Source organism: Diabrotica undecimpunctata, chromosome 2 (genome assembly GCF_040954645.1).
Source record: "Diabrotica undecimpunctata isolate CICGRU chromosome 2, icDiaUnde3, whole genome shotgun sequence".
NCBI classification, from domain to species: domain Eukaryota; kingdom Metazoa; phylum Arthropoda; class Insecta; order Coleoptera; family Chrysomelidae; genus Diabrotica; species Diabrotica undecimpunctata.
In genome coordinates this window covers 111,103,824-111,117,583 of record NC_092804.1, presented here as the reverse complement: position 1 = coordinate 111,117,583, position 13,760 = coordinate 111,103,824, and the positions used below count along the sequence as shown (strand labels likewise).

Here is a 13,760-nt window from a genome sequence, read left to right as displayed (position 1 = left end):
TACATAATTTATTGTTTTATTACTCTCTCATACATAAAAATACACTATAGTATTGTGATGAAATACAAAAGTGATATTTTACCCTAAAAACACATGGCTGATACTTAAAATACAACTGGTTCAGGGTCGTATTTAAACTATCTTCCAATAGTACATTTACGAACAACTCAATTTATTAAACTGTGATATATATTGGAGCGATCTTTTATATCGGTCGTATTATTGATATAAATTTTGGCCTTTTTTGGTATGTTTTAAAAAAAATTATTATCCACCAGAATTTTTCCCATCTTATTATATCAAAATTTTAAAAAAAGTAATGAAATATATTCATTAGATAACCTAAGATTATTATGCTGTTTTCTTCGTTAGAGATATTAAAATTTTTTCCAAAATTCGATTCTCGAATATTTCCGACCAGGACTTTTTCTTTCTGTTGATAGTTTTTCTTGTATTTACTTTACTCTGCATTCTAACTTTTTATAGACTATATTTGTGTTTATCCATTGAAATCTCATCAAATTATAGCAAAATGTTGTAAAATACTTGTTTCACTACATCTGTAGTGAAACTTGTGATACAATAGTTATTACAGTTATTGAGTTGTTGCCGAGAGGGGGCATTTGGGCCTGTAGGACCCATCGCCGGCTCTTCGGGCTTCTTCCTATCCCCGGAATTGGATCGGGTATTCACCATCTTTGGTTTGTCGCTGGTAGAAAGGTTAAATACTACCGCTGTTATAAATAACAGTTCCAGTGACAAATATCTGTTATAGGTAACGGTTCCAAGGAACAGTTACAAAGTAACAGAGCAAAAATGGAAAACAGATAGGTAAAAATGATCTAAGTATTCCTTGACTTACGGAAGGAATAACTTAGTAAACAATTAAATTAAATGGTATAAAAATATAATGCAAAGAAAAAATGTTTCTAAGTGTTTCTTGACTTACGGAAGAAACAACTTAGGACAGAAATATAGATAAATGAAATATGTAAATGTGAGAGTAAAATATGGAAATATTTCTAAGAGTTCTTTGACTTACCGGAAAGAACTACTTAGACAAAGTACAAATCAAAATATAAAATAGAAAAAGCAAGATAAATATTTCTAAGTGTTCTTAACTTACGGAAGAACAACTTAGACACAAAATACAAGAAAAATAAACAATCAAAATAATCAAATAAAATATCAAACAATCAGTACATGAACAAATATAGATCAATGTAATATTCTAAGCTGAAAAGGTCTGAATATACAATAATGCTAAAATAAAAATGGTATATAAGAAATCAGAAATAAAACAATAAATAAAATAAAACAACTTAGTAGGAACAATAATAGCACCGACTAGGTCTACAGTAGAAGAGGCAAGCTCGACTGATCGATGAGAGAAAATCTACCTGCTTTTATGTAAAACAAATCCTTTGTTTTACGTAGCGAAAGTGGAATTTCCCTGCATCGAATCAATTAGAAATTTGGATTTGGCCAAACTTGGAATTCCCGTCCGGCACGGCTGTCAGCTCCCGGCTGACACGCCTCCGGAGGACAGAGTGGTATATTCATACATTCAGTACTAATGGAAGTATATTCAGATTGTGTGATTTGTGATAGTAGAATTTATACATTAAAACAATTAGTTTTATTGAATGAACAATAAGGCTATCATGTATCATGTTAACAGAATTATCTTGTTTTTATAAAGAAATATCGTGTCTTTGAGAGCCAATTGTACTGATGATTTCGTTTTGATTTGAAAGATAGGCATTCCAAGTTATGTTAAATAGTATTATGAGCATTTCTCATATATTATGGTATGTACTATTTTATTCATTTCAGAGAAACGGAGATAGATTCAAAATTAATAGAAGTTCTACAAAATCAAGATGATCATAAAGTAGAGCTGATCAATAAATTAATAATTGATAATGACTTACAAAAGGCAGCTGTAGGAACTTTGCTCGAACGAGGAGACGCCAGAAGTTGGGGTTTATTACAACAGATTAGGTTGGTCGAGACTCAATTAGCCGCTCTAACAAGAATAGAAATCGATAGAAAGAAGCTGGAAATGGATGAGCACCTGGTAAGCGTATACAAGAATAAATAAATTGATCAATAATATCATAGAAATAAATAAATTTTAAAAATCCATTATTTGGTGCACGTACAGTTGTTGTCCTAATTCAAAACATCTGTTTACTTGCCTCATATTTTAAATTAATAATTTCAGAATGACTTATGTGTAAAGAGATGCAATTTGTCAATGTTACTAATCGATTTGTTGGAACAACAGAAAGAAAGACGAGCGCAGTTAATTTCTACACTTCAAGTGATGGAAGAAAGCCACAGCGAGAGTATTGAGGACTTTTGGCTCAGACAATATCAAAGACTTTTGGATAAGTAAGTATTAAGTACGAAGCATATTAAAAAAATCTTAGATAAAGCAAATTTAATATAGAAATGATCCGCATTTGATAAATGCGGATCATTTCATACCAATTGTAACGAGCCATAAAAAAAAACTGTTATTGAGACACCATGGAATAAGCCTTTCTTTTTTTTTATGCTTTTCTACTCTTACACAAGAAATTAAAAAATATATACATAACCTAACTTGTGTACACAATCGTTATGAATCTATTTTCATACATACATATATTTTGTGGCATTGGAATGTTATTGATTTATATATTTATTATGTGTATACAAAAAAGAGTGTACATATGTGAAATTATTAAAGATGAAAATCTCCTGCTTGTATTTGAACGAAGGATCCTGAGAATAATATTCCGTGGCATCTGTGAAAATGGTGTTTGGAGAAGGAGGTACAACTACGAGATATATCACAGATATAAACATATATTTGGTGGTAAAGACGTAATATCCTTTATAAAAATAGGAAGACTAAGATGGGCAGGACACCTGGCAAGATCACAGCAGAACTACCCTCCTAGAAGAATCCTTATGTCACAACATGTGTTAAGTAGAAGTAGGGGTAGGCCAAAACTCAGATGGAGGGATGGTGTAGATGAGGATGGTAGACAAATAGGCGCAGCAAACTGCAACAGTTGGCAATGGATAGAACTGACTGGCGTAATAGACTTGGGAAGGTCGAGGCTCTTTTATAGGGCCGTGCTGATTTAATTTCTTTTATTTTAATTTATTTTATTATATTTTATTTTATATTTTATTCTATTTTATTTAATTTTATTCAACAAAAAAATGACGTCATTTTGTTTATACAGAGAATTAATGAACTACTACTGTTGAGGTGGAGTGGCATATAACATTTCGTATAAGACTATAATGTAACTGTTGTATGGGAAATCAAAACTGTTGCTTCTACTAAATCTTTATAATTTTACCATATTCCCTCACCTTTTAAACTCTCCTTGAACTTCAACAAATATTTCAAGATCAAAATTAGCCAAATTGATCCAGTCGTTCTCGAGTTATTATAAAAAAGAGTTGTTCTGTACTTAAGATTTCAACTTTGATTACTTTGTTAAGTGTTTTTGTGAATGCTTGTTTACCTGATATTATTGACAATTTTAATGTATATTCTTACATTTTTCTCATATTCTTCAACTTAAAATTTAATTTAATCTTTTATTTCCTCTTTCAGTATCTTAGGTACTCTACAAATACATATTTCTTAATTTTTCTTTTTACTTTACTACTTTCTTCTACAGTGTACTTTTTAGCATAATTCATATTCACATATCTTCATTATCATTTATATATCATATTCATATATCACTCATATATCTTTATTCATTTCATTTCTGTAGCCTCCATAAGCCAACATTTGACTTGATCAAAGTGGTTAAAATCTGTGGGTAGTTTTTCTGCAAATTTTAATCCTTGGATTCTTCTTTGATCCATGTGCATAAACCTTAACGTAACTTGGTTAACTCAAAATGACAGAAGGGATAATATATGCGTTTTTAATTATTCTATCTATTTACAATACAAGCCTTAATCGTGTTTTGATTCATATGCTCATCCTTGGACGATACACGGTTATATTCAAAAGACAGAACGAGTATTTTGTAACCTTCTATAATTCTTTTAGGGCCTTTCTTATTGTGACAAGAGCATTGGGTTTCTGACTATGTTGTATTGTCTAAATTTGTCATATAATTCAGCTTTTTCAATGTTTCAACTTTGCTTATTGCAATGTTCGACTTAATGCGCTTAATGTAATCGCTAATCATTATTTATATATTTAAAAAAAATCATTTAGATCTCATTTACTAACAAAATATTAATATTCAGGTCCATATAAAAACAATTTGACATAAAAATCCTTAATAATATATTATAAAGTTCGATAATAGAGATATTAAAAAAAAATCGTTATTCGATAATAAAAATTTGAAAAGTAAGTTTTTCACAAAAGTGAACTAGATTCTTACTTACATACTAGCACTGTGTAGTTTCATCTTCCAGTCTATCCGGATTTCCGTTCTACGCAACGTCCAATGCCCCATATCCATTTTTCGCCCTCATTTCCAATTTTTGATGACAATTTCCATTATTTTTTCCTATTTCGCAGAGATCGCCATGTATTAAATTAAATGCTGTTGGTAAGGGTTGTTTACCCTTAATTTATTAGTTTAATTATTTGCACTAATTATGGCTTAAAACTATTTATTTCATTGTATCAGTTTTCTGACATGTTGTAACACATGAGCATAAACAATAACAAACTATTTGCTAGTGTGATCCATATATTATTATACATAAATATATTCTAATAATACAATGTACCGTACTATTTATTTACTCTATTTATATATCTAACGAAGGTAAATAATGTGCCAGTTCAAGTTCACGTCAGGTTAATGATTGTTTAAGTATTAAACATTTATGGTTATATTAAATACGAATTATTTCTATTATATTTATTACAATTTTACATTTTATTTCTTAAGGGTTAAAACCCTACTACAACACATGGCCTATCTCATTTACGATTTTTTTTCGATGGCTCTATACTGTTTATGTGTGCCATTTACGTTAAAAACACTAAATTTCTTACATAAACATATACAAAAAGTTTGGTGATTAATGACTATGCTTTGAGAACATATATTTTTTATTGTTGTTTTAAGGTTACCTGAAGGATTATCTCACGCACAGAAAAACATTGATCCATCTTTAGCACAAGCTTTATTACTAAATGGAGTAATTCACTGCCTTCCGTTTTTAGCTAAACTTACCCAGAGCCAATGTAAGTAGTTATTAAATAATTTTGTAGTTATTATTTTAATAACCTGTTAATTTACACAACGTAACCTGTAAGAAAATATTAGAAAAAAATCATTAGTGATAAAACATGCACAAATTTTTAAATGAAGAGATTGTCAAAGATAATAACTTTAAACACGTTAGACATCATTCTATTTTCTGATTTTACAATATCCTTACGAATGATTAAGGAGATCATCATTATCATTATTATCATTAGCCTTTTTGAGTCAACTGCTGAACATAGGCTACCCGTAAATAATTCCATTGCTTCCGGTCTTGAGCACCTTGAATCCAGTTGCACCGGATGCGCTAGATCTCGTCGGACCATCTTGTTGGAGGACAACCTCCATAACATTTTCTTGGTCCATCTCTGGCTCTGGCTATTAAGGAAATCATCATTAAATCTTCAATTGTCCACCTAGACATAGATATCCCTTATAGTTTTCCATCTGTTTCGATCTTGTGCCTCTTGCATGCAGTTCCTTTTAAATCGTCACTCTGTGTTGGTGGACAACCACTACTTCAGTAGGCATCATCCCTTGGTCTCCAGTCTAATCCGCTTATAGTATCCGCTTTGTCCATCTGTTATATGTCCCCAGCTCCACTTCAGTGTTGCTATTCTCTATACAGCATCAACAACCCCTGATCTTCGTCGTATCTGTCGAATTTTGGGATCTCGTCTTGAAGTGAAACGCCCAACATAGCCAACATTGCTATGATATCAAAGTCATTTTCATAATCCACAAATATTAATGCTAGTGGTTTATTATATTCAGTACATTTTTCTATCTTCTTCTTAAAGTGCCTATCCATTCCGGATGTTGGCGATCATGACGGCTATCTTTACCTTGTTTATTTCAGCGCGGAACAGTTCGGTGGTAGTCGTGTTATACCACTTTCGTAAATTTTGAAGCCAGGAAATGCGTCTTCTTTCCGGTCCGCTCTTACCATTTACTTTCCCTTGGAGAATCAGCTGGAGAAGGCCGTAACATTCTTGATTTCTCATTACATGTCCTAGATATTCCAACTTTTTAGTTTTGACGGTCATGAGAATTTCACATTCTTTCCCCATTCTACGCAGGACCTCCACATTAGTAACTCTGTCAACCCAGGATATAGGTAAGATGCGCCTATAACACCACATTTCGAAAGCTTCGAGCCGATTCATAGATGCAACAGTCAGTGTCCATGCTTCCATTCCGTAGAGCAGAACTGTGAATATGTAGCAGTTCAATAGACGGCATTTTGTTTTTAATGATATGTCTCGACTGTTGAAAATGGTTCTCATTCTAACGAATGCTGCTTTTGCTTTTATTATTCGCTGTTTAATTTCTGTTGAGTGGTCCCATTGGCTATTTAAACTGGTGCCTAGATATGTATATTGCTCGACTCTTTCGATATTCTGTTGGTTGATTGTAAGTTGAGCGTTTAGTATTGGTTTTTTACTAATTGTCATAAATTTGGTTTTCTTTATGTTAAGAGCTAGTCCGTATCTGTAGCTGACTTCTGTTATGCGATTTGTTAATATCTGTAAGTCATTCAGATTATCGGCAAAAACTATAGTGTCATCTGCATATCTAATGTTATTTAACCATTCACCGTTTATTAGTATTCCTTTCGCACAACCGTCTAAAGCTTCCTTAAATACCCATTCAGAATAAATATTGAACAACAATGGAGACAAAATACTGTGTCGTACTCCACGTTCTATTGCAATTTTATCAGTTAACTGGTCTTCTATTTTGATTTTGGCCGTTTGATTGTAGTAAATGTTTCTGATAATTCTAAGATCTTTGTTGTCAATTCCAATTTCTTGCATTGGAGTCATTAATTTGTCATGTTTTACTCTGTCAAATGCCTTCTGGTAATCTATAAAGCATACGTATATGTCACAATTCACATCCCTGCATCTCTGAAATAGCACCTGTACAGCAAAAAGGGCCTCCCGTGTTCCCAGAGCATCACGAAATCCGAATTGTGTTCTTGTTAGTTGTTCCTCACATTTTGTATATATTCTTTTGTGAATAACCTTTAGAAATGTTTTAAGTAAATGGCTCATAAGGCTTATAATTCTATAGTCTTCGCACTTTCTCGCATTGGGTTTTTTTGGAAGATTTATAAAAGTTGACACTAACCACTCTTGGGGAACCACGCCCGTATCATATATACTGTTAAATATATTTGTCAACCATTTTATGCCATCATAGTCCATAAGTTTTAAGAATTCTGAGTGAAAATTATCAGGGCCTACTGCTTTACCATCTTTGGTGCTTTTGATGGCATATTTTACTTCTTCGACTGTAAATGGTGGTCCAGATTCTCAATTGGTGTTTGTTGTAATACCAGTGTTACTTCGTATATCTTCAATAGTTTTTTCCACGTATTTAATCCAAGTATCTCTTTTATGCTCTATTTCCAGTACTATGTTTCCCTGATTATCTGTCAGGAATCCAGTGTTCTTGTGTTTATATAAGCCTGCCGCTTCTTTAATCTTTTTATGGAGGTTAAATGAATCATGTTTTTGTTGTAATGACTCTATCTCTGTACACTTCGAGCTAAACCAATTTTCTTTTGCTATTTTAATAGCCCTTTTTATTTCGGTATTTATGTTGTTGTAGTAATTCTTATTATCTTTAGCGTTTCTTCTGTCTTCCATCATACATAGAATCTCCTCCGTCATCCATTCCTTTTTATTTGTTCTTTCAGGTTTTAAGTATTTCTCTGTTATTTCTTGACGTACTTTGTGCAAATTTTCTAGTTCTACATCTGTGTTATCTGTTTCTGTACGGGCCCATGGTTTTTCTGTACGAGCCCACATTTTTTCTTTTAGGCGTTTTTATACCTTTTCCTTTACTGTTTTATTTTTCAGTTGGTTAATATCGTACTTCATAATTTTTGGTCTTTGAACTTTCTTTAAACTAAGTTTCATTTTGGCAATAAGTGGATTGTGGTCCGAATTTATGTCGGATCCCGGGTACGCTTTAACATATGTTATAGAGTAACACATTTTTCTATAAGATTTTTTATTACCAATAGGTAATCGTTTGTTCCATAGCCTTTTCTATAAGCCGCCTGTTCAATGGACTGATAAAATTCCAATTTATTTTCTAATCGTTTCATAATTTTTTTTTTGTAAATAGTTTATAAATATGGCAAAGTAGACTTATGAGCCTGTAATTTCTGAGATCAGTAGCATCGCTACCAAACTAAGATCATCACGTCCAAGTTTAGACCAAACACGTTTTCATCTCGGTTATTTATGTAATTTCGGTCGTGATAATTAAACTGTATTTATTTTATGTCTTTTTGATTTTTCTACAAATTTGTTATATTTTAGGTGATACGCGATATATATCAGAAGACGATTTGTTAACAGCTGGAGTAACATGTGGTGACGAACGAAGAAAAATCTTAGATGCCTTTGAAATGTACGAAAGAGAGAAGAAAATACTTGGTTGTGATGATACATGCGCTTCTGCCCCACCACAACCTGTTGAGGAAGCTAGTGCTCCAATTCCAGAAAATATTAAAGCAATTAGCAGTTCGGAATGTGTGATATGCTTGGATTTAGAGGTAAATGGTTGCTTGTGATCATGTTTTAAAATAGAAATTGATAAATTAAAATAAATAATGTATACTTACATACTGAGAGCTGAAGCCGCCAAGGTAATTCGCACCGTAAATCCAAGAGGCAAGACTCAGTACAATGTTGTTCTTGGTGATGTTAACATATATTTAAAAACTATGGATATTGTCAGATAACCTAAGAGTTGCCAGTCTTTGTAAAATGTTTTTAAGTTTATATTTAAATTAGCAATCAGAATACAATGTTATCGTATGGGCTAATGTGTTGACTTTAGAGCTCATTACTTGTTCATGTTTGACGTGATAAGGCCGTCTCCCACGACAAGTCCTCTTTCACCATTTTGTAGGTCTGCTGGTCAATTTCTCTTGAGTCTTCTGGTATGGTGCTATAGTAGTGGGTGAATTGGCAAATTTGTGTGGGTTTCTAATTTATTATGGTGTTTTGTATTTTGTCTTTGAATGACGTCTTTAACATACTCTATTTTAGGTCTTCGTGTAGTGTTTGATTGGAGACATACCAAGGTACATCTGTATCTTGCGGAGTATTTTAGATTGACTTCTTTGTATAATAGAGATGTACTACGTTTTATAAATAAGAAATTTGTTTTCTATTGATACTTTGGACTTTCTATCGATTAGCCAGTAAATATCTTTTACTTTTAAATTATGTGTTATTGTCAGGTTAGTCTTCTATCTGGGTGAATTGTGGTTATATTCTTTAGGTACACTGGGTGGCACTGGTGCTTTCTAAGGGTAAATGTTGAGGCCAAGGCCCGATTTGGGCTGTACCGCCATTGGAGAGAGAGAGAGTATTTACAACTACACTGGTTTCGTTTATAACAATATGTCAATATGATGGGGTTAAAAATCGAAAGTAACAATTATAAATATTTGAAATCGATTTCCGTTTAACAAAATTTTAAATTACTTCAAAACTATCAGTCCTAATTTTAGGACATCCGTATATCATTCAAAAGAGAAAAATTTTTTAATTTAATAATTCATTAATATACAGGGTGTTCCATTTAAAATAAGCCCTATATTACACATTGAATAATCCAATAATGAAACTACAAATTTTGAACACCCTGTAAATAAATGTTTAATAACTAATCATGAAATACATTCGACCAATATCCAGCTATTTAGATGTATGAGTAATAATTTTAGAATTGCTTAAATAAATTAAGAATGAGTCCTCATTTAAAGTTTTACATTTTAAGAAAATTCGACATAACTCAGAGCACTCTGTACATAGGGAAGTCTTATAAAACTATACCTTATTTTTTGCAGACAATTAGAAAATCCAATAAAATACAGGGTGTTCCATAAGAAAAAATATACCTTTGAAACGCCGCGCTTTATTGTGACACCCTGTATATTTCAGAATTTTAAAATGTATTGCCGTTTCGCTGTAATCTTCCGTCTCGTTAGTGGTGACTCACTCTGTATATATATATATATATATATATATATATATATATCTATATATATATATATATATATATATATATATATATATATATATATATATATATATATATATATATATATATATGGCTTTTGCTATCAGCTTTATACACGCTAAAACTGGTACAGTAGATTAAAACATAAAGTAGACTAAAATAACTAATAATGTATATTTAGGTAGCTTGTAATATTTCTAGTTCTGAAGTTGACTAGGTATCTAACTTCAGAACATTGGAAAGTAAATATAGGAATTATAACAGACAATAAATAAATATAGGTTGAAAAAAAAAAATTATGATAATGGACGTAATTTCTGAATCTTATATACTATACTACTATATAACAAATTTAGATTTTTGAACTCGCCAGGAGGTAGATTTATATTTCAGATTGAGTTAATCTCAATCAATTCCTTAATTGATAACATTTTTAATTCTTTAGAAAATATTAAGAAATACATTATAAATTTTGGACAGGTATTTATTTCATTTATTTATTTTTTGTTTCAGTGTCAAATAATATTCGTGCCATGTGGTCATCTTTGCTGTTGCTGTGAATGCTCAGTCCCAATTTCTGATTGTCCGCTTTGTAGAGTTACGATTGATCGAAAAATTACACTCGTATTATAGTAAACATCTAACCAAAAGTTCTTCCAACAAATATTTGATAATTATTAACTACATTTTATTATTAAACTGCTTTAATCAAAGAAATAAATCATAAAATATTTTCGTATTTATTAATAAAATGAAGACTTGAATAGAATCAAGTACAATTATGATAAATTCTGACTAATTTTTTATAAAAGTGTTATAGGATTGTTATTATCTCCCAATATTTTAGATGGTCTATTGTTAAATATCCTGGAAGTCCCTTTTATATCTTATTCTGTTGCTGCACTAATACTTCTTCGGATAATAAACAAATAATTCGTAATGACAAGGATGCTCGGTAGGAAACTTAAAAAAAACTAATACCTTCTTGACGGTTTATTATTGTTCATAGAGAAATAAAAATAAAGAGGTAATTTCAAAAAATCCCGCTGAATACTGTTTGTATTTTTAGGGGATAATTGAATAACCAATATTATAAACGGAGTGTAATTGGGACCTTCCAATGTCTTGAATATAATAATCAGTACGCTTTATCTGTCCCACATAAACAAAATTCTTGCTCGTACTTAGAAAAGTTACTAGATGTCTGGAGTATACATGGCAGTATCGTTTGATGCTTTTTAATCAACATTTTTATATTATTTTAATTTTTTTTCTATTAAACAGCAATATAAAAAAACTAATCAAACATCAGGAGTTTTTAATCACAAAAACACAAAAAGCTTAAGCAGTGAATTAAAGCAAATAAATTCTTTATGCACAGGGGGTTGCATCTTAAATGAAAAATGTAAGTTAGAAAAACAAAATTAATTATAGTATACTTATGGTAAAATATCATCATTGAAGATCAAAATATGCGTCAAATGAAAGCTCTCGATTAGCATCAAATCATATATAATGAGATCAGACATAAATATCACGTATTAATAATAACAGAGGTGATTGGTTTGAAGAAGTTCCAAACTCCCACGTGAGTTACTGGCCCGGAAACGTATTCTGAAACGCAAACGTTGGAGTTTGCGTTGTCACGAAATGAATCTGCTTAAATTTTAAACACTATAAAATTAGTAGCAATCATGTAATTAAATATAAACATGTATACCTTTGTAGCAGCACTGAAGATGGAATATGTGTTCCAATTATTGTATATATATATATATATATATATATATATATATATATATTATATGTGTGTTTATATATATATATATACATATATATATATATATATATATATATATATATATATATATATATATATATATATATATATATATATATATATATATATATATATATATATATATATATATATATGATACAAAGCCAACTATAGGAAATTAACTTTTCCTTGGAAATATCTATCTATTGATAGTGAGTCTATCAAATGTTGAATGAAGATATCTGGACAACTTCAAAAGATAAATTTGAAAATTGAAGGATATGTATAAATTGATCTCTTAATTACAGATTTTGATTGGTTTGAAATATATCTTGATATTGGGTGACGATTATATTTATTATAGCTATAAGTATAGTATGACATTTAACAAATTATATACTTTTTTATATACATCAAGAATTGATATTGGATAATAATTATCAAATATTTGTAAGGTTGTCTCTTTTGGTACTAATAATGTATAGGCTGTACAAAATGTTTAATACAAAAATAAAATTATTTATATAAAACGCACGGAATAACTCACGTGTTGTGAACACACCAACTATGGCTCAGAGTGATAAAAATAGCTGGAGTGCGAATAGCACTCCAACTAAAATAAGATCTGCAACAAAATAGTAAACCACCGAATTATTGTACGATTTATCTTTAACGGCAGAAAACCGACAATCAGTCACCATTTAATGGTGAGAGGTTCAGAATGATAATTTGTGGAAAAACCCAACGAAAATACAATAATTACGCAAAATGCTGTGTAATTTGAAATTGATTTCATTGTGCATTCCATTTTATGAACCATAGTATACATTCATTTTTCTTACACAATATGAATAACCTTGTAAGCACGTTTAAAAAATTAACCTATTTATATTTCTAAACCTTTTGTACAACCGTCTTAATAAATATTTTCATATACTCAGGTTTAGATGCCATACTTGATCATTAAATATTTATGTCTTTTACCAATATATACGCATTGTGTATCATTTTATACTTGTTATTTCTCTCGAGATACTTCTTCCTTTTGCACTTGTGTCTATTTGTAATGTAATATAAATATTATAAAGTCCAATGCAAATATATAATGAGATAAGAGTACAATATAGAAGTTTCTTGTTCATTATAAAGTTGATATTGGATCGTGTAAAATACCATTTTAGTATATAATTATAGCCATGGCCAAGCCTGGTGATTCATGGCACAAGCCCTATTTACAAAGTAAAAGGTTCTTCAAAGAGGTGCAAATCAAATTTTAATGGCTGCACCACACTTCGCTATGTGTTATACGTTATGCGCCATATTCGGCCGCATAAGACGAAGTGTAGAGGGTACATTCGTCAATTAGGCGCTTTATTCACACACATAAGCAAATACGCCTGTCCATCGTCTTATCGGCTTTTTAACACTCTTTAAAGAACGCGAATAAGCCGAATGTATGTGTCGACTGCCCACATTTCGCACGCACCGGTGGTTGTCTGGCTGTTATCTTAACCTAAATTAATTGTAGGTAATTTTCATTATTATTTAACCATTAATTCGACAAATTTATGTGTTGATATACAACTATTGTACCTATTACGCTTTGATTTGTGGTGAACCTACTGTGAAATGTAGTGGACACATGAAAATGGAGTGAGACTTCTGGATTTAAGTAA

The 13,760-nt window shown here is 30.9% G+C and overlaps 1 protein-coding gene across 3 annotated transcripts in view; it reads left to right on the top strand.

Annotated features, from left to right (window-relative positions):
• Window positions 1–12,102, top strand: part of LOC140434778 (E3 ubiquitin-protein ligase LRSAM1-like) — a 79,070-nt gene extending 66,968 nt beyond the window's left edge. Inside the window, exons 9-13 of one of the 3 annotated variants that reach the window (XM_072523284.1) lie at window positions 1,837–2,080; window positions 2,291–2,397; window positions 5,115–5,233; window positions 8,591–8,826; window positions 10,818–12,102. In XM_072523284.1, the coding sequence (XP_072379385.1) occupies window positions 1,837–2,080; window positions 2,291–2,397; window positions 5,115–5,233; window positions 8,591–8,826; window positions 10,818–10,937 (826 nt within the window). In that variant the 3' untranslated portion in view covers window positions 10,938–12,102. Of the gene's footprint in view, window positions 1–1,836; window positions 2,081–2,227; window positions 2,398–5,114; window positions 5,234–8,590; window positions 8,827–10,817 lie in introns of all 3 variants that reach the window. The other 2 variants (XM_072523282.1, XM_072523283.1) reach the window with 2 other exon arrangements.
• The last annotated feature ends 1,658 nt before the right edge of the window (window positions 12,103–13,760 follow it).